Genomic DNA, 24,722 nt, shown 5'->3' with positions numbered 1-24,722 from the left:
AGCCATATCATTACAGCCACAGAAGCACAGATGGTATCATCACTTGTTTTTGAACAAGTTAAAGTGAATCTGATTTTTACAAAACACAAAAATGCTGCTTTACAGTAACTCAAAACATAATTTATTCATTGTAATGGGAGTTGAAACTAAGATTTCTATCTCACCGTCAGTCGAATACATTGGAAACAGTGGAACTTTGCTTTGTTATTCTATTTTCATGTTACTATATTTTGATACTATATTAAAGTTCAGGGGGATGGAAATGTTGCATATATTATTATTTATAGTTATTTCCCACACAAAACGTTGTTTGCTTTATTATATATACGATATTGTTTTGCTTTAAAGTAATAATCTCAAAGATTTTATCCTAAACCTAAAGTGCGTGACTTTTACATATAAATGAACGTCTGTTTCGTCTACTACGAAATGGTAGATCCAACTTCTGGCTTTGCTTTTTGAAGGGGATAAAAATGATTCAAATATACAACTTTCCTGGACTTTGAAATGTTTTTATAATCTAATGGATCAGATTGTGGAAAGGGTATTTTGTGGGGTTGTTGATGCTCAAAACAATTCATCCACCATTATACAGCTGCAGCAGTAACAAGAGCAGGTCAGGAGTGTTTTGTAATTACTCTCATTGGCAGAAGGGGGCAACAAAAGTTCAAATAAATGTCTATCTATAACTGAATGAGGTTACGCAATAGTGATTAAGGCTGGGGCCCACTGATTAAAGCCCTTTGCATCTGAAGTATTGCAAGTATTGTGGCAACTTTGCCGGGAATTTTTTTTTTTCCATCAATCTGCAGTGGTTGTTCAGCCAGAGAGGCTAGATAAAACATAACAGGCTCGCTCTTTAACTCACTCTACGTATGTCAACTGCATTACGTTACTCATGAGACACTGTTCAGATCTCTAGGAAGTGAAGTCTAAAATCACAGCAATGAAGAGATCTGTGTTAAACCTCTGTTGGTTGCAGGGCCTCCCTTTCTCTTTCACCGTGGACCAAGCACACTGGGGTTGTGGCCAAGGTTAACCAATCACAATTCAGGGAGCTCACTAACAACAGGACTTTTGGCAGATTGAACAGAAGGCTTCCCTTATAAACTACATGACACAGCTACAAATAATCAATCTATCAGAAATGAAGTATGTCAGACCAGAACAGATGAAATATTACTTATATTTCTTCCAACGTCCACTAGCTCTTCGGACACTGTGTTTCTTCTGATTCTTTGATCAAATTTAAACATTTTCCAATGTTTATGCTCACGGGGGAACTGTCGGTTTTCTTTGTTATAAGTATCTTTTGCTGATATGTTATAATGGGGCATTCTATAAATAAAACTGAATTGATTAGTTATAACTAAAGTGTATGCAGTCTAATACAGCAGTCCTGTAATAAATCAATCATAATGAAAGTTGTAATGTTCAGTTTTTGCAGAAGTTTCTATAAGAGTGGTGTTTATTTCATTACATATTTAAGGAGGTAGTTTGTTGTGTGCTCTCTGATATACAATAAATGGATGGGCAAAATATTGGAAACATATAAAACAATACAATTAAACAGCTCAGCAAATTACAGCTTCTAAATCTGAATCAACCTCAGCGTAAAACAGTTTTGATAAAAACTGGAGATGACAAACTTAATTTAAGGTGGGATTTAGAGCAGTCCTATTCTATGGAAGTTCACTAGTTTTTGTTGGGTGAACCTAATAAAAAAGAAACTGAGTATGTAGGAATAACAGAACATCTGCACATTCTCCCTACTTTCTTTTTTTCATAATCTAATTTTCACATCATTCTTTGTTCAAGAAGTTACGTTGGCTGCATATAGTATTATGAAACAGTGGTTGCTGCTGCCAAACTGCTGAGAGGCTGAACATGGACTGATGCAAAGTTCTTATCTGCTTCGTAGTGAACTTCAGTCACCATTTCACATCACTACTCTCCAACCTCTATTCCTCCACAGCACATCTGACCCAAAAATGTGAAAGGGATCTGACCATGACAGATAAGTGAATGAGAGGCCACAATAGTTGTCATAGAAACAAATGAGCAAAAACTGTTACAATAACGCTGCTGATAAAGTGAAAGGGCTGTGAGGCACCAGCTGTAAATTCTGCAGAATAGATTGAGTAATTTAGCCAATCAGCTCCAAACACTGTTTATCATATAGTTCTCCTGTCATTGGCTGAGAGCGAAGACAAGCCTCCAGTGAACCCTGCTGTACTATCAGGGGTGTTAAGGGCAGACAGTTGGTGGAATGAAGTAAATAATTACTTAATCTTAAATCGGTGACTGCCATAAGGAACCATACTGAATGAGACTACATGGTGTTTATTATATTTGAAGGCAATAAGATCATATTTATAAATGTAATTACAGTTTATAAATATTTTTAGAAATAAACCAGAATTTGGATGAAAAGATTGCTGAGTCACAATCACAGAACGGTGAACGTAATACGTAAACGTGTTTGTCTGACAAGTTTCTGCACTGTAGGTTACGTGGATCGTTGACTTTCTGACAGCCGGTGGACTTTGATTTGACCCAGGTGTACAGGAGTACACAGTAACGCCTCTCTGCGGATGTCATAAAACAAAGCCAGCCAGAAAATATATAAATACAGAGCAAAAGATGCTTCTGTCCTTTCTGTGAAGTGCAGCCCTTTATGGATTATAATCTGGCCAATCACATCCCAGCCTGCAAACAAACAACTGCTGATCGAAAAGAATCTGAATTTTAAGACGAAAAGTGTAAGTGTTTTATATTTTTATCATCAGTCTGCACTGGGATTTCAGGATCACTGCGGCTCATAGAAGATATCAACCTTAAGATGAAACCTAAAAAAGATGACTCATGAGAGTATGTGGTTAATGTTTATGTGGTGGTGTTTTATATTCAACATTGATTTGACATCGCATGTGTATCCGTGTGTTTGTGCTTACCTGTAGTAGGAAACATGGTTGGACTCAAACCCTCAGATGTTCCTCCTCCTCTGGGGGTGAAGATGGCGAGTGCTGCAGCAGCAGCCTGTATAGCTGATATTGTCACATTTCCTCTGGACACAGCCAAAGTCAGACTACAGGTACCTGTTTAGTAATATTGTCCACAAAACAAGAAAGTTAATTCACTGTCACTGAAATGCATCTGATAATTATATTGTGAATATGGTTTTCAGCTACTCTAGTTTTGCCATGACCTACTTAGAAACATGATATTGTCACAATCGACCGGGCAGTTTGGCTTTTAACTTTGTCCACTTCAGTGCCCCAAATCAACGGCACATATCTACCGTTCTGCAGCAACAAGCTGCACCATTAGGTCTAAAGATTTTTGTTCCGCAAAGCCGATTTAAGCCATGAGTACAATCTGTGACCCCAGATTCAAGGAGAGAAGGCGGCAATGGAGGGCATCCGCTACAGAGGAGTGTTTGGGACCATCAGCACCATGATCCGAACAGAGGGGCCCAAGTCTTTGTATAACGGGCTGGTGGCTGGGCTGCAGAGGCAGGTGTGCTTCGCCTCCGTCAGAATCGGCCTCTACGACAATGTTAAAAATTTCTATACAGGAGGCACAGACCGTAAGTGGTTAGTTTTGAAGTTCCGAAAAAATAAAACTGTATTTCAAAAGTAAATTGCACTTTCAGAATATTGCTGCTCACAGGTTTATACATTTCAATTTCTAGCCGTCACAAACAAACATTGTTTGATCAAGAGGCATGTCGGCTGAAGCCGGTTTTATCTGTAAAGCTCAAAATCAGAAATGTGTGTCAGAGGGTTTTACAATCTGTTTTACATGCGATGCCGAGTGTCCATAGATACTCCAGCTAAATTCTTTAGAGGAAAAAAGGGAGAATAAGGAGGATGGATCCATCCTGCAGGACAGACAGACATTCAAAAGGAGCTTTCTGTCTCTTATCTTGCTTGAATAAACTGATGATGGGTTTTACAGATAATATCTTGATCCAAAACAGTAGCTAGTAGCTATAACAAATAATAAAATGTACAGTATTTAAGTAAAGTACCTCAAAGCTGCAATTGAATGCAACATCTGTTTAAATATTCTATGACTTGTTTGTCTCTACAGATGCTAGTGTGCTGGTACGTATCCTGGCCGGCTGCACTACAGGTGCGATGGCAGTGTCCTTTGCACAACCCACTGACGTGGTCAAGGTTCGATTCCAAGCCCAGATGAACCTGGACGGTGTGGCTCGCCGCTACAACGGCACCATGCAGGCCTACAAGCACATCTTCCAGAATGAGGGCATACGAGGACTCTGGAAAGGTGCGCCTCTAGTGTCACACTTCAGGAAAGGACACAACCCAAAAAACCATGATCAATCACGATTAAAGTGTCGAGGACTGTTGTCTTCTGTTTCATACAGGAACGCTACCCAACATCACGAGAAACGCACTGGTCAACTGCACAGAGCTGGTTACATACGACCTGATCAAGGAGGCCATCCTCAGACACAACATATTGTCCGGTGAGAGAGGGCTAATACATGTGTGCCTGAGCGAGAGAGAGACACACACACACACACACAGACACACACACACACACACACACACACACACACACAGACACACACACACACACACAGACACACACAGACACACAGACACACACAGACACCCACGCGCACACACATCCCAGAGAGACAGCGGATTGGGCAGAAAGCCCCACACCCTCTCTCCACCCTATAGCTGATAACAGCCCACATGCCGGTACAACACTGAACATGGTGTATTTTCCCCTCATCGTGCTGACTAGTCGGTAATATGACATTTATCTCAATCACTATGACGTAATCTGCTGACGCTGGTTTCTATACTGCCCCGCTGAGAACAGAGACCTCCGATTGACTTTCCTACTCTCTCCACAGACAATCTGCCGTGCCACTTTGTGTCTGCGTTTGGTGCCGGCTTTGTTACCACGGTGATTGCCTCCCCAGTTGATGTGGTAAAAACGAGATACATGAACTCCCCACCAGGCCAGTACAAGAGTGCTATCAATTGTGCCTGGACCATGTTGACTAAAGAGGGGCCGACGGCATTCTACAAAGGGTAATCTTTTCCTCTGTGACCTCAACACAAACACTTAGCACTACTCTCCGGTAGCCCAGGGGTCTCCAACCCCTTTTTTTCCTCTCAGAGCTACTTTGACAAAATGAAAGTGTCCAAGAGCTACTCATGTTAAGCAACAGTTCTTCACAGAGCTGAACTCCTCCAAAACCAGCTGAATAAGCTTCTTTTAAGTGAAGAATAACAAATTGACACTCAACACACACATACTCAACCGGTAGCTACTGGTTGGAGACCCCTGCTAACCTCTTTCCTTGTCTTATTGCAGATTTGTGCCCTCATTTCTGAGGTTGGGATCGTGGAACGTCGTGATGTTCGTCTCATTTGAGCAGATCAAGAGAGCCATGATGGTCACAAAGAAGAGAATGGAGGCCTCAAATTGAGATTCCTGTGTCAAACTTTTACTACATATCAATTCTTGTTTCAGCTTTTTGTTTCAACAATGTTCTTGTCCTGTGGTGACAAAGGAGACAACCCGTTATTGAAAAAGGAGTATTGGACAAACTGCCTTATATTTGACTTTATGTATATCTGAAGACACACTTCTGCTTTTATACTTTGGCCCAATGAGCCCATTCCGGATATTGTGGCAGTGAATGCTATGGACACATGTTGAGTTCGCACTTTAAAACCTGTAAATTTAAAATCTGATGAGTACACATCAGGCTTTAAACCAGTGCACCTTTACTTACAGGAAATATCATTGGAACCCACAATAAAGTGTAAAAGGCGTTTATATATTAAACACATTTGTCTTGTTTTACAGATACCGCATTTGCTTTTTTAACTTGTCCTTTAAAACACAGACATGAAGCACATTTCAAAACAAAAGTGAGTTTATTAACTGTAAGTGAGTCATTACATACACTCCTCAAAAGTAAACCACAGCATAAAAATAACCGGTAATAAAAAGTCAGTATCAGTCTCAGGAGATACAAATTTATGAAAACTGGGGCACACAACCGATCGGGAGTTGCACATCACTTCTATTGGATAATACAGATGGCATTAATGACATCAGTAGGACATGTTACAACTTTGTGCACAACCTTTTTTAAAACGAAAGCACCACAACGGAGCATCAGAGTGGACATCATTCCTTACATTAAGTTGTAGCCGAGATCTCGGAACATAAATATTTAATACCTGAGCAGGACTATTGGGAGAACACACAAGCTTTGTACACATAAATACGACAAGACAGCTAAAATATGGTCATCACCACTTTTCTGTCTTTAAATGCAACAATTTAGCTGCTTGCTCGCTGAAAGTGCGTAAAGCCTCACAAAAGGTGGAGCCAATATTATCACGACAGTCCTCCGCAGCAGCTCCCATTTCCCCCTTTATGAATGGATGAACCACTGGAATGGTTATGTTTGAGGTATAGGGTGTTTGTGCTCTGGTGGCAAAACCTCACATTCACGGTAACAAGAGGGACTGAGCATCACTAATGAATCACTGCAGACACAAGAGGATTTTTTTTATTTTTTGTGTGGATTTTTCAGGAATATGAGGGACCAACCAGCTTTTATGTTTTCAATGTTCAGCCCTGCTCATGCTTTTTTCAACCGGATCAAACCATGTCAGGATGGTGAACTCAGGGGATGCCTTAGTTTTTAGAGCGGACAGTCAATGTGAGAGACACATCAGGGTCCTGTAAATGTGTCTTCACTATGTCATGGAATTTTTCTCTGTACTGATTGAACTCCATGATGCTCTCTGGTTCTTCTGCCACCCAGAATTTATCAAATTCATAAGCCAAATAACCTAGAAGAAGAAAAGGAGAATTTCAGATTGTTTTTTATTTAAATCATCAACCAACAAAATTTCACCTTCAATGAGTAAATGTTGTTTTGCATATGTCTGGTCATCTAAAGAAGAAGAACAGAAGAATGATGTGATCTTTTACTCACAGTATAGCTGATGAAAGTGTTGCAGCTCCGGTGCGCCCTGGACTGTGTTGTACAAATGTGGTTTCAAAGCACCGCTCTTCAGGAGGCTGTATGCCATCTCTGTCAAGTTGATCCCAACTATGGCATATGAATATCTAAAACATGTACAGTTCACAATGAGTACTAGGTGAATGCTAAAAAGTGATGATCAGATCTAGTGACGATAACGCAGTGATTTTAGAAAGATTAAACTTCTGACACAACACCAATGTAATGGATGAAATGAACGCGTGAATATCTCTTACCCCAGTTTAGGATGATTTGCATGAGACAAAACCTGACGAGCCTCCGTTGTGTAGTTTTCACTGAAAAAACTGCAGACACCAAAAAAATAAGTCGTATAATAATTTCTTACTGCAGCACAATGCTCGAACTTGACTATTGTCAAGACTATGGCGGCGACTGTGCGAACCAGTAAACATGCACTTACTGATGAGAACTGTAACCATTTATAAAAGGAAAATATACGATTTTAAAAATTTTATTAAATTAATTTATGTTCATCTGTGTGATTGGCGCTGCTCTAACAATGTGGAAAAATCTGACATGTCATTTTGTGTATGTAGCATGTATGTAACCAGGTAAACTGACGGCCTCCCTGGTATTAATAATATAATATATAATATAATGGCAACTCATTTCAGCATTATTAATTCATTTTTGTATTGTCTGTGTCTGAACCTCAGAGTGAGCAGAGGGGGGGCATTTGTCTTTCCCCCCTTGTTTTCGACAAGCCTGAATTTCATGTTTTGCTGCTGCAGTATGAAAGCAGCCAAAGGAAAAAAAAAAATCCTCTTTAAAATAGTGCTGGTGCAGTTTACTAGTCAAGAATGTTAAAACTGGTGAAACAGAAGAAGCCAAAGGCTATAAAAACACTGCACATGTGTACAAGATCAACAAGGATGCACTTGCGAAAGAACATTTTTAAAATGTACCAGTGGTGACAGTTTTCCGACTGCTTCCCATTAAACAGGATTTTGTCAGCGAGGCCAGCAGATGCTTCTCATACTGGTACCAACATTCTCTGTAGTTATTTATGGCTTAGTTAATAAATATCTTGTTGTTATTTGGTACTCACACAAGGTTGATTAAGCCCAGCAGGCCCATTCCCCTGAAGTCAGTCTTGGGGTCGTCTCCCTGGAAACCAATGTCTCCCCACTGTTTGGTTATCCTGGACTCCAGTTTGACTGTTGGCATCAACAGGTCCCACAGCTGAGAAATAATTCAAGGGTGAAACATTTTAATTTTCCACTGTACTGATTTACAAGTAGAATTACACCTAATGTGATTTCTGTGCATTGAATTTTGGCTTCTTAATCAAGACTTAATCTGGGAAACAAGAAAAAAAAACATATTATAAAAGAGATTTCTCCTTCTAAAGTATCATCTACTTCCAGTGTTACCATGCTAGCCAGGTCTGTTAGGCTGTTAGTTGAAGTATAAAATTCAATCAGTGTTCTGAAAATCCATAAAAACTGATACAAAAAGCAGAAGTATTAAAAACATGTTGGTAGCTCACAATCTTTAAACCTTATCTGAAATATACTGTGATATTCATGTAACTCTCATGACTCACAAATGGTTGACACACAAAAAAAATCTTGGACATATGTATACTTTGGACATGTCCTTTTTTGCTCTGTGGAACAGAAACAATGCAGCTCAAACCTGTGGAGCGACTGCTTTATTAATATGTATGGATTATATACCTTCAAAAGCATGGCCCCGTGTTCAGGGTTGTCAGAGCTGAAGACTTCCTTTCTCAGGTCTTCTACAGATATATACAAGCTGCTGTATCCCGTTATCTGTAGCAGACAGACGTGTATGTTCTCCTTGAACCTAGAACAGAGGTAAAACCAATAATTAATCATTAAATTAAAAATTACATTTAAATCAAAGAAGTGCAGGTTACAAACAAATTCAAAGTAACAGAAATGACCTTACTGGGGATCTTTCTGGCGTTTGATATTCTTCTCTTTCACAATTTGACCCACACATTGCTCTAATTTATCCTTGTTGGTTTCCAAGGCTCCTCTCAAAACCTACAGAGGAAAAAGGAGAGGAAGAGTTACACCAGAAAGAAAACCAGCACACACACAGTGGGGAAATGCATTTGTACAGCCAACCTCAGAAAAAGATGACGACTCAGCACTTCTATTTCTACACTGAACAGACTGTTGACTGAAAAACGCTTACAATGGTAGAATCATTAAATGACTTGCGGGGTCAATTCATCTGAGCAGGGCAAAAGGGCAGATGATATGCTGTTATTGAAGCTTAGTTTCTTCAATCTCACATTTACTGCAGGTAGATTATTTAACATATCTAAAATGAATCAGGCCATATAACCCTATATAGCCATATAGCATCTTTATATCGTCTCTCTACAACAGAGATTTTGTTCATGGCAGCGGTAACATGATAACTTTAAAAGAATCCCATTGAAAACAGAAAAACAACTTCTAGTGTATCTTTGCATTTTGATTGTCACTTTTTTTTTTAACCCATTACTGTCATATAATATGTAACTCTATATGACGTGCTTAAGTTGCGTGTTTTTAAGATACTGTTATGGCTATGTCGGGCTGTGACAGTATGTGGGGCAAATAACTACATAGTTGAATAAAGAAGCCTAGACATAAAAAATAAAAAAAACTGAAATAGTCCAATAGAAAGCTGGAACTTACCCAGGACTTCTCCTCTATCAGAAACAGAACTAACTCCTCAGAGTTGACATTTTCTTACCTTGTTCTTTGATGACTGAAGAGAGTACTCTACAAGAGGACACAAGAGGCGAATGAATATAATGGGAGTAAATGTACACGAGGAAGCAAAAAGTGGACCGGATTTGAGACGATCTCGTGTACCTGCTTTTGTTGTCCTCAGTGCTCCAGGTTTGTATCTGCAGCATATTCTCTGCAGCTCACACCTTCCCGTCGCCTGTCTGATGAGCCACTTCAGCCAGTATCTCAGGAAGGACGTGTACACGTACTGCCAGATATACCCGAACATTTTCTAAAACGCACACAAAGAAAATAACTTGATCACCTGGAGAAAATCAGGCCGAAATTTCGGATCGTCAAATCACTTTTGACTCTCACTTTTCTGATCATGTTTTAATGCCGTCAACTGATAATGAAGTTCATTTGAATAACAGAGTATTTTATACGGTGTGGAACAGAAGCACAAACCAGCACTAACAAGAAATGAAGTCCCCGTACCTGTAAACTGCATTTAAGGCTAGGTTTGGCACAAGTATATTTACTAAAGTACTGTACTTGTACTTTCCTTGAGTATTTCCATTTGATGCAGCTTTATACTTCTACTGCACTACATTTCAAAGTCAAATATTGCACCTTTTACTCCAGTACAAATGTCTGGCAGCTTTAGTTACAAGTTACTTTGAGGATTACAGTTTTTCATACTCTTTCTGTCCAGTGATATGTATATAATATATATAATACATATAATATATATAATAGTAACAGATAAGGGCATGAACTGCATAGTGTGTACTTTTACTTTGGGAACTCTCCGTACATTTTCTTACGTACCTTTACTGAACTAGGGATTTGAATGCAGGACTTTTACTTCGTGGTGGAGTATTTTCAGAGTGGTATTGGTACTTTTACCACTCAGGAAAAGACCTGAATACTTTCTGATGTACGTGATGTGTCATCAGTCCGTGTTTAGGACCCGAGACCATCTTCTTTGTTCTCACCAACGAGAGTCATTTACAATTCAGCGTATGAAAGGATACGTTGAACATCGAAAACAAACACAGTACCCATAAACAGGAGGTGAACGTGAGAGGGACAGCTGGTCCACACAGAGAGGGACAGCTGGTCCACACAGAGAGGGACAGCTGGTCCACCAGCCAAGACAATAGCACTGAGGGAGCTAGCATCACTGCTAATGCTAACTTCTGACAAACGCAGTCACTCCGTTTACTGACAAAGATTCAGTTTTAGATGCTTCAGAAAGCGACTGAACTGCTCACGAGTTACTTTTTTATTTTTAATTTTAACGAATTGACTGAGCTATCTGGGCTTCAAAGCTCACAAATAACAATTAGCCCGGTTCGGACAACAGGTTGTCATTGTGTTCGTGTTAGCTGGCTACACAACCACGTTACGTGTTTGATAGTATTTCGGATGAACCAGCAGATGAGGTTCATGTCACCCTACCGTCTCCGGGAAGATGCTGTCACACCGGAATAAAGCCAAACTTGAACCCACTTTCGAGCTCCCACTTGCCGTGTAATGAGGTTAGGCGACGTCTCTCTTGACAACAGCTCCGGTACCTGAACGCAACGTTCAAGGTTCGCACAGACAGACAAAAACGGGACACTTAGAAAATAGATTGATGGATGACGTACCCTCTTGTGTTTAAGCGTCATACAGCGATTATTTCAAACGTTGTTTTATGAGGGGTTTCTTCTGCTAACATGGCCGACATATTCCGGGAAATTTGGATTGAATGTTTAGGCAACTTTAAATGTCATGACGTCTTTGAACGCAGCGGTCCATAGTTTGGACGCCGCCGCAGCGCCATCTAGTGTCTGGTTCTGCAGATCAGATTAAGTTCAGATAAAAGACAATCAGACCAGCCGAGTACGTGTCTTTTCAAAAATGAACCACAAGATGATGCCAGATTCACAATATGATATCAAACCAAGTCTATAGAAGGGCTGTCTTTTTTTTTTTTTCTTTTTTTTTTTTTTTTTTAATAGTCTCGTCATATTATGTTGCACGTAGGCTTTTATTTAATTCTATGCCGTCATGTCTAGTCACTGTTTAAAACAGTGGCAATACAGACAACACATATAAGTCCATAACTGTGTAACTCTTTCCAAAGTGGCTGCACACAAGCCCTCGCCCTTAAGCGGTGACCTGACTGCAGAAAAATGTATGCAGCCATTCCTGCGATCCTCATCAATGGAGCACTCAACTGTAATTAAGTCGCGGCTTTCCTTCTCACCTAATCAGTCCCTCTGGGTTTTTAAAGGCATGAGGTCCATCCCATACAATCACTGCAATCCGAGAGGAACGACTGTCTCCAGCCCCGGCTATATGTGAAAACTGAATCCCAAAGTAACAGTGTACATTTTAATAACAGCCTGAGGGATTAGCCTAGGATGAGCAGGGAGCTGGCTGCAGTGCTGATATTAAATAAGATGAAGAATGCATACATTAAAAAACAAAAACAAATGCTGTCCTTTCTTCGGTAAAGACAGCTTAGGTCAAATATCCTGGCTAGTTGGAAAAGTTTTCATAAAAATCTGTCAATTATTTTCTCAATTTATAGATTTTTCATGTTGTCTACAAGTGCCATTGAAAGGAAATACCAGTTATAAATGTATTGTTATATGTGACCAAAACAAATCTACATTTTTGAGAGACTGAAACCAGCAGATGTTGCATATTTTTGCTTTAAAATGACAAAAATTATTCAATAGATAGATAGACAGACATACAGACAGACAGACAGACAGACAGACAGACAGACAGACAGACAGATAGATAGATAGATAGATAGATAGATAGACAGACAGACAGACAGACAGACAGACAGACAGATAGACAGACAAACAGATAGACAGACAGACAGACAGATAGACAGACAGACAGTTACTTTATTAATCTCCAAGGGGAAATTTTTTTGCAATTTTTTCGCAAATATTGCTGCTAAACGAAAATTGTCAGTAATCAGTGAAGTAATTCTCATGTAAATATCAAATCAGGATGCACTGTATCATATGCATACCGTGTGGTAGGGAGTGATTGTTTAAAAATTTTAGGTCCGTTTTTTTCAATTGTTTAAGTCAATGGTCCTTCATCTGAAGCAAGACTGTTTTCTGTTTTTCTTTATTAACATGATTCTAATATTATAAGTGTGAAGACTAAATAATTTTAACTAAAAGCTCAATAAGGCTTCCTGTTTAAGTGTGTGCCTCCATTTCAACCTCATCCAGAACAGTGGTTCCCAACTTTTTGGGCCTATGACCCTTATACCTGCATGCAGACCACTATGTGCTCCCTTCCAAGTGATCATCCTTTCCCAGATTTGTTTTGTCAAATTATTTTAAAGGCCTTGTACTATCAATGATTTAGCTAGTAAAAAAATAAATAAAGGTAAAATGAAATAGGATTCTGTTTTTTCATCTTCCTCTTCTTTCCTATCTGATTATGAACCTACAGGTTGGGGGTGATTGGTCACAACACCTCATATGCTCAAATACACACTCTACTACCTGCAACAGTAAAGCAGGAAATGCATACGCTTCCCATTGACAATATTGAGTAACAGTTTTATTTGAAGCTATTTATTTCAACAAATGGGTCACTTTTCTCTGCATGTGATCAATAAAGTTTATGATTTTATCTTAAACTCCTCAGTTATCAAACACAATTTGATTGTCGTTTGATCAATTCCTGATGCTGTGCATTGTAACCTATCTCCTCCAAAAATGGTAAATTCCAAGTATTTGATCTAAACGTCATCTAAACTGCATCACTGAGACGGCAAATGACACCAAGTATAACCTAAATATCCTGATTATAAAGGTCATTTGTTCAGCAGACCTCCTAAAAGCACAGAGGATAATGTATGCATTCTGAAAATGTATTTATTCAGAAACATAACCTGATTTTGCCAAATGCATCCCTCTAAACTGCCTCACAACAGCAAGTCATGAATCCATCTCTGAATGATGCAAACAGACACAGCAAAAACAAACCCTGTATCTTCTTGGAACATTACGGGCAGCCTTATGAGCCCCAGGATCTAGAAGTAATCCATTTCAAGTGCAAGTGACCCGCCTGTGAACGCCTGCGGCTGTAACTATACTGCCTCCGTGCCCATCCTCTCCCCCAATCACCAATTCATATGGTTATCTGAGCTGCACCACGGTGCCTGCCCTGCCTGGACCAGTTCATGGTGGGATAGCACACATCATAAACGGTCCATTTTGTGATCATTCACCTTTTTTTTTTTCCCAGCACGAGCAAGCGGTGGTAAAGATCTCAGGACAGCAACCGTCGGTCGGACAGCCGTGACTCATTGCGCACGGTCAGTCAGTCAGGATGCTTGGATTTTGCGGTTGGCTGTGGAGGATCGATACCTCCAAGACCCATATTCCGTTGGAAGGCGTGGCTTGGTGTCACCGACACAGGGTTGATTTTTCCATATTCATTTCGAGGGTTTAGCCTCATCTCACTGACACGGACGCACAAACGGCAGCCCACGGGACGGGACACAGGCATCGTCTCTAAAGGTAAGCCATTCATCATCTTTTAATTAGACTCCGCTTTCCGTCGTGTTTGTTGTTAAATTCTTCCGCAAGGTCAAATCAAATCAGCAAATATCAGTCGCTTCTGAGATGTTGCATTGGAACAAGAGGCTACAGTAACATGACATAGATCTTAATTGGCCTGAATAGGTGGTGTGCATCACTTGAATGTATAGGCTGTTATGTTTGCCGTTTTGCATGAATTCACATTCTCTGTTCACTCTTTTCCAAACTGCGGCAGGGTGGAAAAACAGCCGAGACACCGAAGCGTTTTAATTGTTGAATATAATTACAGCCAGGACATGCTTCCCATAAATATTTACGCTTTGACAACAGACAGGCAGATGCATGGTGACAGAGCACACACAAATGGGCTGCACCTGTCCATGACCCAAACCAGTAACCTACTATTCTGTGTTATTGCAGTCACACTTAAAAAAAAAAAAATGCATTCAGGTTACCAAGTAGATAGATTATCATCTGTTAAGTGAGTGTGACAGGAAGGATTATTCTTCATCAGACATAAATGTGCAGAATAAAATCTGTTATGTTTGTGGTTGTCCCTCCCAAAGAAATACAAGGTGGAGGGTGCTGTTGTGAGAATACCTCAAAAGCCGAGTTTAACAGTAGATTCATGAACTGCACATTATGCAGAATCGATTATCCTCAGTAATGTCACTGAGATGGAAAAGGCCAACTGATGCTCTCTGTCCTGTAGCTCTCTGAATTATCAATCCGTGGCTCTTCTTCCTGTTTATTTGGAGCTCGGAGGCTGTTTTTGTGGGATTAGAGCCTTGATCACAGCGCGGCTCATCTGTCTGGGTCCAAACATATTTCGGATGTCTGCCAAGTGCTGGCACATTACTCGCAAGGTTGGCCAGATGCTTTCACACGTTTAATAGACGGAGTCATTCATCAGGCCTGGGATAGAGAGATGTGTGAAACCGCAGGTCACTGCTGAAGATTTACACCAAACTGATTAAAAACAGGACCTGAACACAACCTGCTGGCTTTCAAAACCTCTTGTGGATATTTTTCACTTAAAAGGTCACATGACAAGGGAAACAACAGGTCTAGTTCAACTTTAAAGGAGTGATTATAAATGTATTCAGGGAGCACTTTCATTTGATCCGCATTTTGCAGGATTATCTGTAAATGGGAAACTGCTTTAAATTAATAAATGGACATATTTAAAATTTTATTATTTTATATATAGTTCATGTTAGACCAAAATAATAATTAAAAAAAACAAAACAGGATTATAATATATATAACAAGAATGTTACTAATTGGCTAACTTCCCATTTGGCATATAACACAGATATGCCCCTTTATTTTTAACTGAGTCAAACTAACATGGGTCACAGCTCCCTCCAGGAGCAACAGTACAGGCACTTCATCACTCCATTCTTTATTTTTACACTATATGTTTATCATATAACACTCATTATTGTTGGTGTTTCTGATGACGTCACTTGATGTATGAATGGGTGATATTATTATAACTTCAGCTGATGTAATAATTGGGTGATGTGCTGCCAGACAAATGTTTAAGTTAGGAATTTTAGAACAAGGAAAAGATCAAGTGTCAGATGAAACATCATTAAATGTAGAATATTAACAATTTTGAATCAGGTATCTTTTTTTCTGTGTGCATGTTCAGTCTACATAAGTCAAAGTCATATAGCTGTACTTTGTATACTTTACTTACAGGCCTGTAAACTTTGCTTTGGTTTAGTCTGACACAGCATTTTTGTATCCTCTTCAGGGATTTCCCATCAGTTTTTCTTTTTGTTATCTTTTTTTCTTTTACTTGTTTTTGTTACACACACAATGGGATTGAGCAGTTTGAAATAGATTCAGATTATGTCATGGGTGCTTATAAAGCATCAGAAAAGAAAAAGAAAATCCTGCATTTATTGTAAATTAGACAGACAGAAAAAAGAACAGTTCCTTCAATAGTCATAGTACAAAAATCACGTCTTCTTGAAAAGACAAAGGAGCATAAACTCCATATCACCACAAGTATAAATATTATGATTAATAGGATTGTTAAGCATATATTAGTCCTAATTCAAAGCAGTCATGAAATGAGGCAGGTAGGGGGCACTGATTGTTCTGGCTCTTGGTTCTTTATTCTAAGTGATTATTTAAATACATAGTACATAAATTGTTCATTGAAACTGTCAAGTCATCTCATAAAATCATCTGGTCTGATTGTCTGATTATATTAATCTATATTAGGATGTAAATATTGTGATAAATTGAAGAGTCTATTTCTATTTTCCTCCTTTAGGAACCTGCAAAAAGGGACATTGTGCATCTGTGTCTATCTCTGGATTACGACAATATTCAAAGACTGAAACAGGGAATACGGCATGGGAACTAACCCAAAAAGGACAGTGACAGTCCAGATGGTGCCTCAGCTGGCTGGGATGGACACACTGGGCAATGAGGAGTCCAATGCCAACTGGGCTAAAGAGCCCAATCTCAAACTCTCTCAGGTTTGTCCAAACCCCCCCCTCACATCTCCTGACAAGCAGAATAACTTATCTGTGACCACTTCTCCTGCTAACACCACCCCACATCCCCAGAAAACACCTTCCACAGGAGGTCAACCAGTGAGCAGCACCGTGTCAGACAAACCAGTAGTAGGCAATGGAAACCAGACAAAATCTGAGCAAGTGACAGGTGGAGACCAACATTTGCCAAACTTGTTTCTAACAGGTGAAAGTGTGGGTGAGGCCCGAGGCGACCAGAGGGATTCAAATGCTAACGTGACAACGTTAAGCCTGATTTATGAAAAGGACATTACAAAGACCTGTTTGTCAACTGCTGTTACATCGTCAAGGGTCGACATGGACAGCAATGATTGCAGAAAAAAAGGGCCAACTGCACCAGAGGAGCAGCATGCAAAGCTGACATCTTCAGCCAAAGCCACAGCACGAGAGAACAGTGGTAAACATGTTCCTCCAAATGACAAAAATCTGAACGAGGTCAGTGAATTGAGGAATAAAGCAGCTGAGCCTCAACAAGATAGTAAAGAAGGTACTTTAGCTCCCAAAAACAAGGATACTACTACTCCACAGAAAACTAAAGAGCCAGAACACATACAAAGCTGCTCATCAAGCTCTGTGTGCTTGCAAGAAACACCAAAACTCGAACAAAGCATAACAACTTCAACTCCACTTAACTCAACTAAACCTCCATCGAAGAGTAAAGATGCAGAGGCTGCCTCTGCAAATGAAAATTCATGTTCAAAACATTCAGAGAAGGATTTTCCACCAGTAAAGACACCAAAAGTCCTCTCAGATAAACATCAGCCAGTGTCTTCGCAGAAGGTCTCCTCCACTCTGCCCCAGGCTATACAAAACATGCCGGCGTATGGGCAGGTGGCTGAGGAAAGCAACCAGACTGACACAGCTGTCTTTGAAGGGCAGCAGCACTGCAAAGTCTACAGGGAGGCTTCGACGATGACCTCATCCCCATCACCAGCCTCAGTCAAGCAGTGTCATGATATGGAGGTTCAGGCTGTGGCTCACATGTGCAGCAAGGCTGTGGCCACTAGTCCGCGCCTGCTGCCCTTCGCTGAGACCCACAGGCCAAGCGGTGATGTAGTCCTCCGGGAGGAGGCGCAGAGCCTGGCTGTAGTCTACCAGGTCAACGATGGTGTGGGTCTCCATCAGATGAACGTAACCTCTTTATCTGCCTCTGCTGATCTGATGTCAGAGAGACTCACTGTTGAGGCAGAGATGTGTCCCAACCAAAACACAGGTGTGGTTTTCCAATCAGAAACTCTGTCTCACCAGCACGAGTCCAGGCTTGGAGCCAAGCCCAAAGAACCAGGGTCAGCTCTGTGCAACACCCAGCCAGTTTATCAAATCAACATAGAACACAGCAACAAGAAGCAAGGCGAGACAGGAAACTCCCAAAATAAAACTGGAGCGCAGACATCTGCAGCAAAAACAGCTACTGCTGAAGCTCCCTCTCTCAAATCAGGGAAACCCCCAGAGACAGCAGGCGCTTCCAAGTCTAGATCTGCTGACAGCAACAATGCTGCGCTGTCTCAGGCTGCTGTAACAACCAAGGCCGAACAAACCCTGCCAACAAAAACTACAGCAAACACTACATCCAAGTCAGATCCAAATAAAAATAAACATGAAACATCAAAAAAAAAAAGTAAAGAAGCTGGAAGTAAAGCCCTGAAGAAGGAGACAAATTCTGGCAAACAGAAGAAACAATCGGGGAGAAATGCCAAAGAGGATGAGAAATCAGGGAAGCAGAAAGGAAAGAGCGTCCACGATGTCGTCTGGGATGAACAAGGGATGACCTGGGAGGTCTACGGAGCCTCTGTGGACCCCGAATCTCTTGGTTTTGCCATTCAGAGCCACTTGCAGTGCAAAATCAAGGAGCAGGAGAGGAAACTGATCGCCCAGACCTCCATCCGAAAGTCAATCTCTGGTGCTGATTCACCGCAACATGGCAAAAAGAACAAAAGGAGGCAGCAGAACATTTTCAGGTCAATGCTGCAAAATGTCAGACGGCCCAACTGCTGCGTACGTCCCCCTCCCTCCTCCGTCCTCGAGTAACACAGCACAGAGGTAGACAATGTCAGACTCCTCCCTTCTTTCCTAGAGGTCAAAATGTTTGTCCTCCCCTCATCGAGATTGCAATGCCAAGTGAAACATTAATGGGACAAAGATCCCTGTAAGTAAGTATACTGGAATGTTGTAGCATAAAAATATTTGTGATGTTTGTGATCAAACCAGGTAGGAAATAGAAATATAAAATGAACAATTGAAGATTTATTTTCTAGACATAGATATTAACGAGAGAAAACTTCGAACAGTTTTTAAATAACAAAGGCAATAATAGTGTAACGCATGTATCTTAGTTACAATGGCAGTTGTATGACCTAAAATGAAGTCCAGACCTTCACAGTGAAAGGCACTGATCATAACGTATTACTTACCGTCAGAATATTTGTGCAAATATATTAAACCAACATTTCATTACATTTGGTGCATTTGGTATATGTTTTTGAGGTGTTTTGGGGCCCTATATTTATAAGATTGCGGTATTTTTTTTTTTCATGCACATTTATTTTTAGTGAGTGATTAAAAAAGGGACTGTATGCATACATAAAAGCGCTGTTTAATCTCTGCTCTTCTTTGGTTTTCTATTAAAATAAGAAATAATTATGTTTTACACATTTTTTATCTCTGACGTGAGACTAAAAGTAGGTAGTGTTGCTGTTTCTGTTGAATTTTAAGTATATTTCATGCCAGAGCAGATTTATCGAAAAAAAGGTAGATTACATTGTGAAATTAAAGGTCATTAAAAAAAGCTAAAGCCAAATATTGAAAAGACTAACCAATAACTCAAGAGAACATAGTGTTTGTGTGTCTTAGCCAGGTGCACATGTCAGGAGACGTGAGAACAGAGGGCATCATCAGGGCTGTCCCACGGGGAATGTATGGGAGTGACAGACTGCAGGTGATTGTAAAGTTACAGCTGGTTGTAGACTGTGCTGGAAACATTTGTGTCAAGTTTAATAAGATCATCAAGCATCAGGGCTTGTATTGGGGCCTAGACAGAAAGATTTTATAATGAATGCATGTTTTATTGGTTAGTGTTTGTCCAAGACATGTTGAAACTATGAGGCAAGGCAAGGTGTAACACTGACACAGATGGCCTGTAGTGGACAGGCAAGTGTATATATGGGGTTCAAAATATAAATGTCTCAAGGATACATAGCAACATCAAAGCAAAATAATATTCCAGCGCAAATCATGAAGGAAAGTCATATAAATTATCACATCCACTTACGATTCCGCAAAGCAACTCAATAATTATCGAGATGAAATAAGAGTTAAAATGACAAAAAAACATCCAAAGCAGCGACTCAGTGAGACAGTGAGAAACACAGCGAGTTGAGAAGATTCGACTCTGCCGAGCTCATGTCATATCAAACTTATAATAATCAGGAGTTTCTAACTTGTAAATAGAAGTCATGTTGACATCCGAGTTGCAATTAAGAGTAGAGCTGCAACAATTCGTCAAGTAATCAACAGGATTCATTTGCAACCAGTAAAGTAATATTTGCATTTCAATTGTTGTTTATCGAACAAATACATACAAATGTTTGCTGATTCAAGTTTCTCACAAACAAAGCCTCACTGCTTGTGAAATTCCTTTTTTGGTTTTGGATCTTTTACGACACATTTTGGGCTTTAGGAAGCTGTCGTGGGTCTACATTTTACTGTTCTATGGACTAAACAAATACACAATTAATTGAGAAAATAAAGGAACTAAAGGGCAGATTAATAAATAATGAACAACAAAAAAAATGCTATTGCACCCCTAATTAAGACAGGAAAACATATCAATAAGTAGTTACATTAACACTAACAGCTGTAACAAAATTTAAAGGAACGAGAGGGAGCAAAGTTAGTTCTCATCCTGAGAAGTGGTTTAACAAGGTACCATACACGTGAATGAAGATCAGTGCTGTGCAGGAATTTCACATCTTAAAACAGGATTTTAAAAACTAATTCCAAATCCACTCTGGTATTTAGGATTGTCTGATAATCTTGAGGACAAACACAGATTATTGAAGAAATTAGTTTTTCTATTTGGTCATTTCTGCTTCTTATTGGGTTTTGGCAGTTGTCGATTAATTGATTAACCAGTTGACAGACAAGTCTGATAACCAATTAATCATTTAGATTTTTGTTCAAGCAGAAAAGGCAAACATTTGATATTTCCAGCTTCTCAAATGTGATAACATGTTGCCTTTCTTTGTCTTAATTATAACACAGTTAATATTTTAGGATTTTATACCGCAGTTTGAACAAAATTAGACGTCTGGTGGTATGACTTTGGGCTGTAGGAAACTGTGATGGGCATTTTTAAATGATTTTCTCTTACTGTACACACCAAACAATTAATAATATAATGAAAATAATAATTTGTTTCTGTCTATATGCTATCCCAAGTGTCTCAGTCTCAGTGTAAGATCAACGATCAGTTTCCAGGTCAAGTGTGGGGCAGTGTGAGATATAACCAGATCTGCCTTTCGTGTGAATTTTATCCTTTGTTTTTTGTTGTTATAATAACATTTTCATGAGTTGATATTTCTTCTGAAAGGCTTTGCTTTTACTAAAACACTTCCTTTCAGTGTGAATTTACTGTACTGACTGGAGTAACACTGATTTCAAGCGACTGTTGTTACTGTCTTAACCAGCGTGTCGCTTCACGTTAATGTCAGGATGTGATAGCAGGGATGAAAAAATCTTCTATAGTCGTAGAGCTGTGAAATGTCACAACCTGTAAGTAATGACACAGGGTGAAGGGATTAATCCTATTGCCTTTTTATTTTATGATCCACTGGGATCAGAGGACACAGCCACTCCTTATATCTGTCCCAACCGATCTGCTCAGACTTGTGTAAGACTCTGCAAATGTTTCTGGCGGTAGCATTGACCCTAAACCCGCTTTCCACACAAAATCTGGTATTTAAGACAAATCTTGAGTGACAGTGCTGACCGAAGGGTGTCACAGTGACATCACAAATCTGTAAGGTCCTACTAAAGACCAAATACAACCTCAGGTACATTGCCATGTGTCACTTCCTCCTCTTCCTGTCTAGGTCAGTTTGCTACTTTCTACTTTCTACATTGACTCTGTCCATTGCTGTCGACAACACCAGCCTTAATTCGGATTCTTTCAACGCAGCTTTAATTAGCGCTGTTTCAATTTTTAATAACCCCCCACTCACTGTATTGATGGGACTGGGTCCTATTTGGAAGTGCAGATTAGATTTGGCCCCAGGCGGCGGTTAGCACAAGGGAGGATTTATCCCAATGACAAGGAACATGAAGAGTCACGTGGACAAATACCACCCACTGCTACAGCTACCAGAGGACAGCATTAAGCCTGCTTTCAATATTCACCTCTCTGGCTGTGTGCTCCGTGGCCTCCTGTTTGCTGCACTCTATATTCTTATATGACCAAAAATAATCAGTAATGAAGCTTATTGTTTACTGAGGCACATATCATGATGTCAGGGATTCAAATCTGGCCGGGGAGGGTCCTTTGTTGTTTGCACGTCATTCCCCTGTCAGCAAATGTCAACAAATCTCATTCAAACATGAAATTACAAGTTTCCAGCTTGTAAATAGCGTTATTGTCACATCTAAACTGTAATTACGATTGGGGAAGTTGGTCTCTGGCAGCTCATATCCGACTTGGCTCTTGACCAAATTGCCTGAAAACAAAACAAATATGAATGCCTCACATTCATTGTAATTAAAGTGTCACAGTTTGGCTTGCTGATGTGTTTTTAACATTTCTAAAGGGCATTTAAGGTCTCAGAAGAAAAAAAAGATCTATAAAAGACTTTTACTAAACAGATTTATTTTTTAAAGTATTAGTCAATAATACACCTTCACTGTTGTTTGGTCTTTTCATGGGATGTGTAAAAAGAAATTTTTTTTAAATGTCACCAGTCACATCCTTTAAAGCCAAAAGCCGAAGCTATAAAACAAATTAAATATTTATAATAAACAGGATGTATATTTACAGCTGTCGTCTTGCAGTTGTCCATTTTAGTTAGCGTCAGCGAGGCTAAATAAAGAAGAATCCTCTTCAATATATACTAATATCAGTAATGCCATTATGGATAATTGCACAATATCTATCATAACACGGTATTGAAATCCATTTTACAAATGTACAGCATGCAACACTGCGCTGTTCAAAGCACTGGCTATTAAATGCATATCTTTGAAACCTGATGGCAACAGTACATCCCTAATACCCAGCTTGAGAGCAGAATAATAATCTCTCAAGTGTTACTACTTAACAAGGAAACTCCCAGGCTGTGTCCGCAGCTAAAATTAAAGACTGATAGTCCATGAGAGGAAGCGGGAGCCCCCCGTTACAGCCAACGGGCCTCCCCCGTCTCACGCTGAGATGTGGAGACTAATTGTGCTGGTACTGCGGCTGAGTTGACACGCTGCAGGAAAAACTGTGGTGCAATGTGTAGAAAAAAAAAATTATGAAAAGCGAAATGGTTTACATTCCTTATGCTAAAGAACATATACACATTTATTGAAGTTTGTTATGCATAATTTACCACTGTAGGTGATTAACCTTCAGATCTTTTTTGATTCGTAAATCTAATTTATGAGCAGCTCTGTTGGATTGGATACTCAATCGACATCTTCAAATTTTAATGTTTGAAGCTTTTAAGTACCAAATTGGGTATTTTGAGTGTAAAAGATTCGACACTATCTTGCCCTGACTTATTTGGATTCCATTGCAGATGTGTGGTTTTACCATTTCAAAGTGTCAACACCACCATCCTCCGAACAGCATCCTCAGATTCATGGGATAAATTGAGGGCAGCAGCAGCAGCATTTTTGAGCTATAATTGAAGTCCTACAGATAAGTTGCAGTGGTATTGGGATTTGAGATCTGCTTGCAGTGACCCAGTTAGTTTCATAAACACGAGCTTCTTCAGTTCATATAGACACCCCCAAAGGAAGCCTTTGCTGCACTTGGAAAGAAGCCATTACAATTATCCGGACCGTCATCGGGATAAAATATATCAGCTCACAGATCATTTGTGGCACATTAGATACACTTTTATCATGGGGATGAGTGTTAATAATGTTTACAGATTATATTTGGAGATTGCAGATTGGGTAATTAAGGGTGGTTGGTGATCACAGTGTTGCTTTTTATTTCTATAAATCACAGGCTCCAAAACAGCTGTGGAGATTTGTGGTGGAAAGAATTTGTCATAAATTCTCTTTCATTTAGTTTTTGTCTTTAAATGTCTACATTTTCAACGATTTCTGTTTGTTTTTTCTCCATTGGCTTTCATTTTATATGCTCATCTCTTTCCCTTTCTTTCTCACTATGCCTTCAACTCCAGCTCCACATCTTCCTCTGTCACAGATGTTCCTTTCTCTCTTCCACAATATCATAACGAAGCGTCTTAAGCCAGTGACAGTGCAGTAATTAAAGATTCTGCTGGCTCTTCTCTGCAGAATGTTTCCCATTAAATGGTCTTCTACTGTTCCTCTCCTTTATTTATCCTCTCATTGTATTAGCCAGATAGCTGGAAGTGAGGCTTGTCCTCCTGATGGCCGCTCCGTACCCAGTGGAATATGTGGCCTACATTTGTTTGCAGTGCAGTGTTGGCCTGTGTGAGCGCGTATCAAACAATTCAATTTTTCTGCAGCATAACCCTTTTGTCTCCCCTTATTTGGTGGCTGCACACTGTCCTTTTTTTCCATAATTTTTTGGGTGTTTCTGTCTTCTCTGCACCAGCGACTTAAATGTATCCAGCATTTTAGAGTTCATCAGTGATTGCTC

At 39.7% G+C, this 24,722-nt stretch overlaps 3 protein-coding genes across 5 annotated transcripts; 2 read left to right on the top strand and 1 right to left on the bottom strand.

The window, feature by feature from the left end:
- The first annotated feature begins 2,655 nt into the window (after positions 1-2,655).
- ucp1 (uncoupling protein 1) lies at positions 2,656-5,862 on the top strand. Its single transcript, XM_069167658.1, has 7 exons — positions 2,656-2,762; positions 2,961-3,094; positions 3,391-3,589; positions 4,096-4,293; positions 4,394-4,495; positions 4,895-5,075; positions 5,362-5,862. Exons 2-7 carry the CDS (start codon positions 2,969-2,971, stop codon positions 5,474-5,476), a joined length of 921 nt encoding a protein of 306 aa, XP_069023759.1. The 5' UTR covers positions 2,656-2,762; positions 2,961-2,968; the 3' UTR covers positions 5,477-5,862.
- A 45-nt stretch (positions 5,863-5,907) lies between these two features.
- elmod2 (ELMO/CED-12 domain containing 2) lies at positions 5,908-11,525 on the bottom strand. Of its 3 annotated transcripts, none has more exons than XM_069167656.1 (10): positions 11,424-11,492; positions 11,233-11,348; positions 9,913-10,060; positions 9,791-9,819; positions 8,990-9,087; positions 8,755-8,884; positions 8,124-8,257; positions 7,291-7,359; positions 7,007-7,140; positions 5,908-6,860 (listed from the first exon to the last, which is right to left on the bottom strand). In XM_069167656.1, exons 3-10 carry the CDS (start codon positions 10,055-10,057, stop codon positions 6,703-6,705), a joined length of 897 nt encoding a protein of 298 aa, XP_069023757.1. In that variant the 5' UTR covers positions 10,058-10,060; positions 11,233-11,348; positions 11,424-11,492; the 3' UTR covers positions 5,908-6,702. The 3 variants fall into 3 exon arrangements, with proteins under 3 accessions (XP_069023757.1, XP_069023758.1, XP_069023756.1); XM_069167657.1 differs by having other exon boundaries at positions 11,302-11,348; XM_069167655.1 differs by lacking the exon at positions 11,233-11,348 and having other exon boundaries at positions 11,424-11,525.
- A 2,447-nt stretch (positions 11,526-13,972) lies between these two features.
- Positions 13,973-19,353, top strand: gprin3b (GPRIN family member 3b). The gene is made up of 2 exons (XM_069167717.1): positions 13,973-14,321; positions 16,633-19,353. The coding sequence occupies exon 2, from the start codon at positions 16,715-16,717 to the stop codon at positions 18,923-18,925; it is 2,211 nt and encodes a 736-aa protein (XP_069023818.1). The 5' UTR covers positions 13,973-14,321; positions 16,633-16,714; the 3' UTR covers positions 18,926-19,353.
- The last annotated feature ends 5,369 nt before the right edge of the window (positions 19,354-24,722 follow it).

The sequence above is a fragment of the Embiotoca jacksoni genome, unplaced genomic scaffold (assembly GCF_022577435.1).
Source record: "Embiotoca jacksoni isolate LCO1_2020_lvr unplaced genomic scaffold, fEmbJac1.0.p SCAF_4, whole genome shotgun sequence".
In the NCBI taxonomy this organism is placed as follows: domain Eukaryota; kingdom Metazoa; phylum Chordata; class Actinopteri; family Embiotocidae; genus Embiotoca; species Embiotoca jacksoni.
Note: the sequence above shows the minus strand (reverse complement) of the source record. Positions and strands in the feature narration are given on the sequence as shown.

Excerpts from the sequence above, each read along its gene's own strand:
- ucp1 (XM_069167658.1), top strand. The coding sequence starts at position 2,969 with ATGGTTGGACTCAAACCCTCAGATGTTCCTCCTCCTCTGGGGGTGAAG. Across the intron at positions 3,590-4,095 it reads CTATACAGGAGGCACAGACC|ATGCTAGTGTGCTGGTACGT; the intron begins GTAAGTGGTTAG and ends TTGTCTCTACAG. Across the intron at positions 4,496-4,894 it reads CAGACACAACATATTGTCCG|ACAATCTGCCGTGCCACTTT; the intron begins GTGAGAGAGGGC and ends CTCTCTCCACAG.
- elmod2 (XM_069167655.1), bottom strand. The coding sequence starts at position 11,444 with ATGACGCTTAAACACAAGAGG. Across the intron at positions 10,061-11,423 it reads TGACGCTTAAACACAAGAGG|AAAATGTTCGGGTATATCTG; the intron begins GTACGTCATCCA and ends TGTGCGTTTTAG. Across the intron at positions 8,885-8,989 it reads AAACGCCAGAAAGATCCCCA|GTTCAAGGAGAACATACACG; the intron begins GTAAGGTCATTT and ends CCTCTGTTCTAG.
- gprin3b (XM_069167717.1), top strand. The coding sequence starts at position 16,715 with ATGGGAACTAACCCAAAAAGGACAGTGACAGTCCAGATGGTGCCTCAG.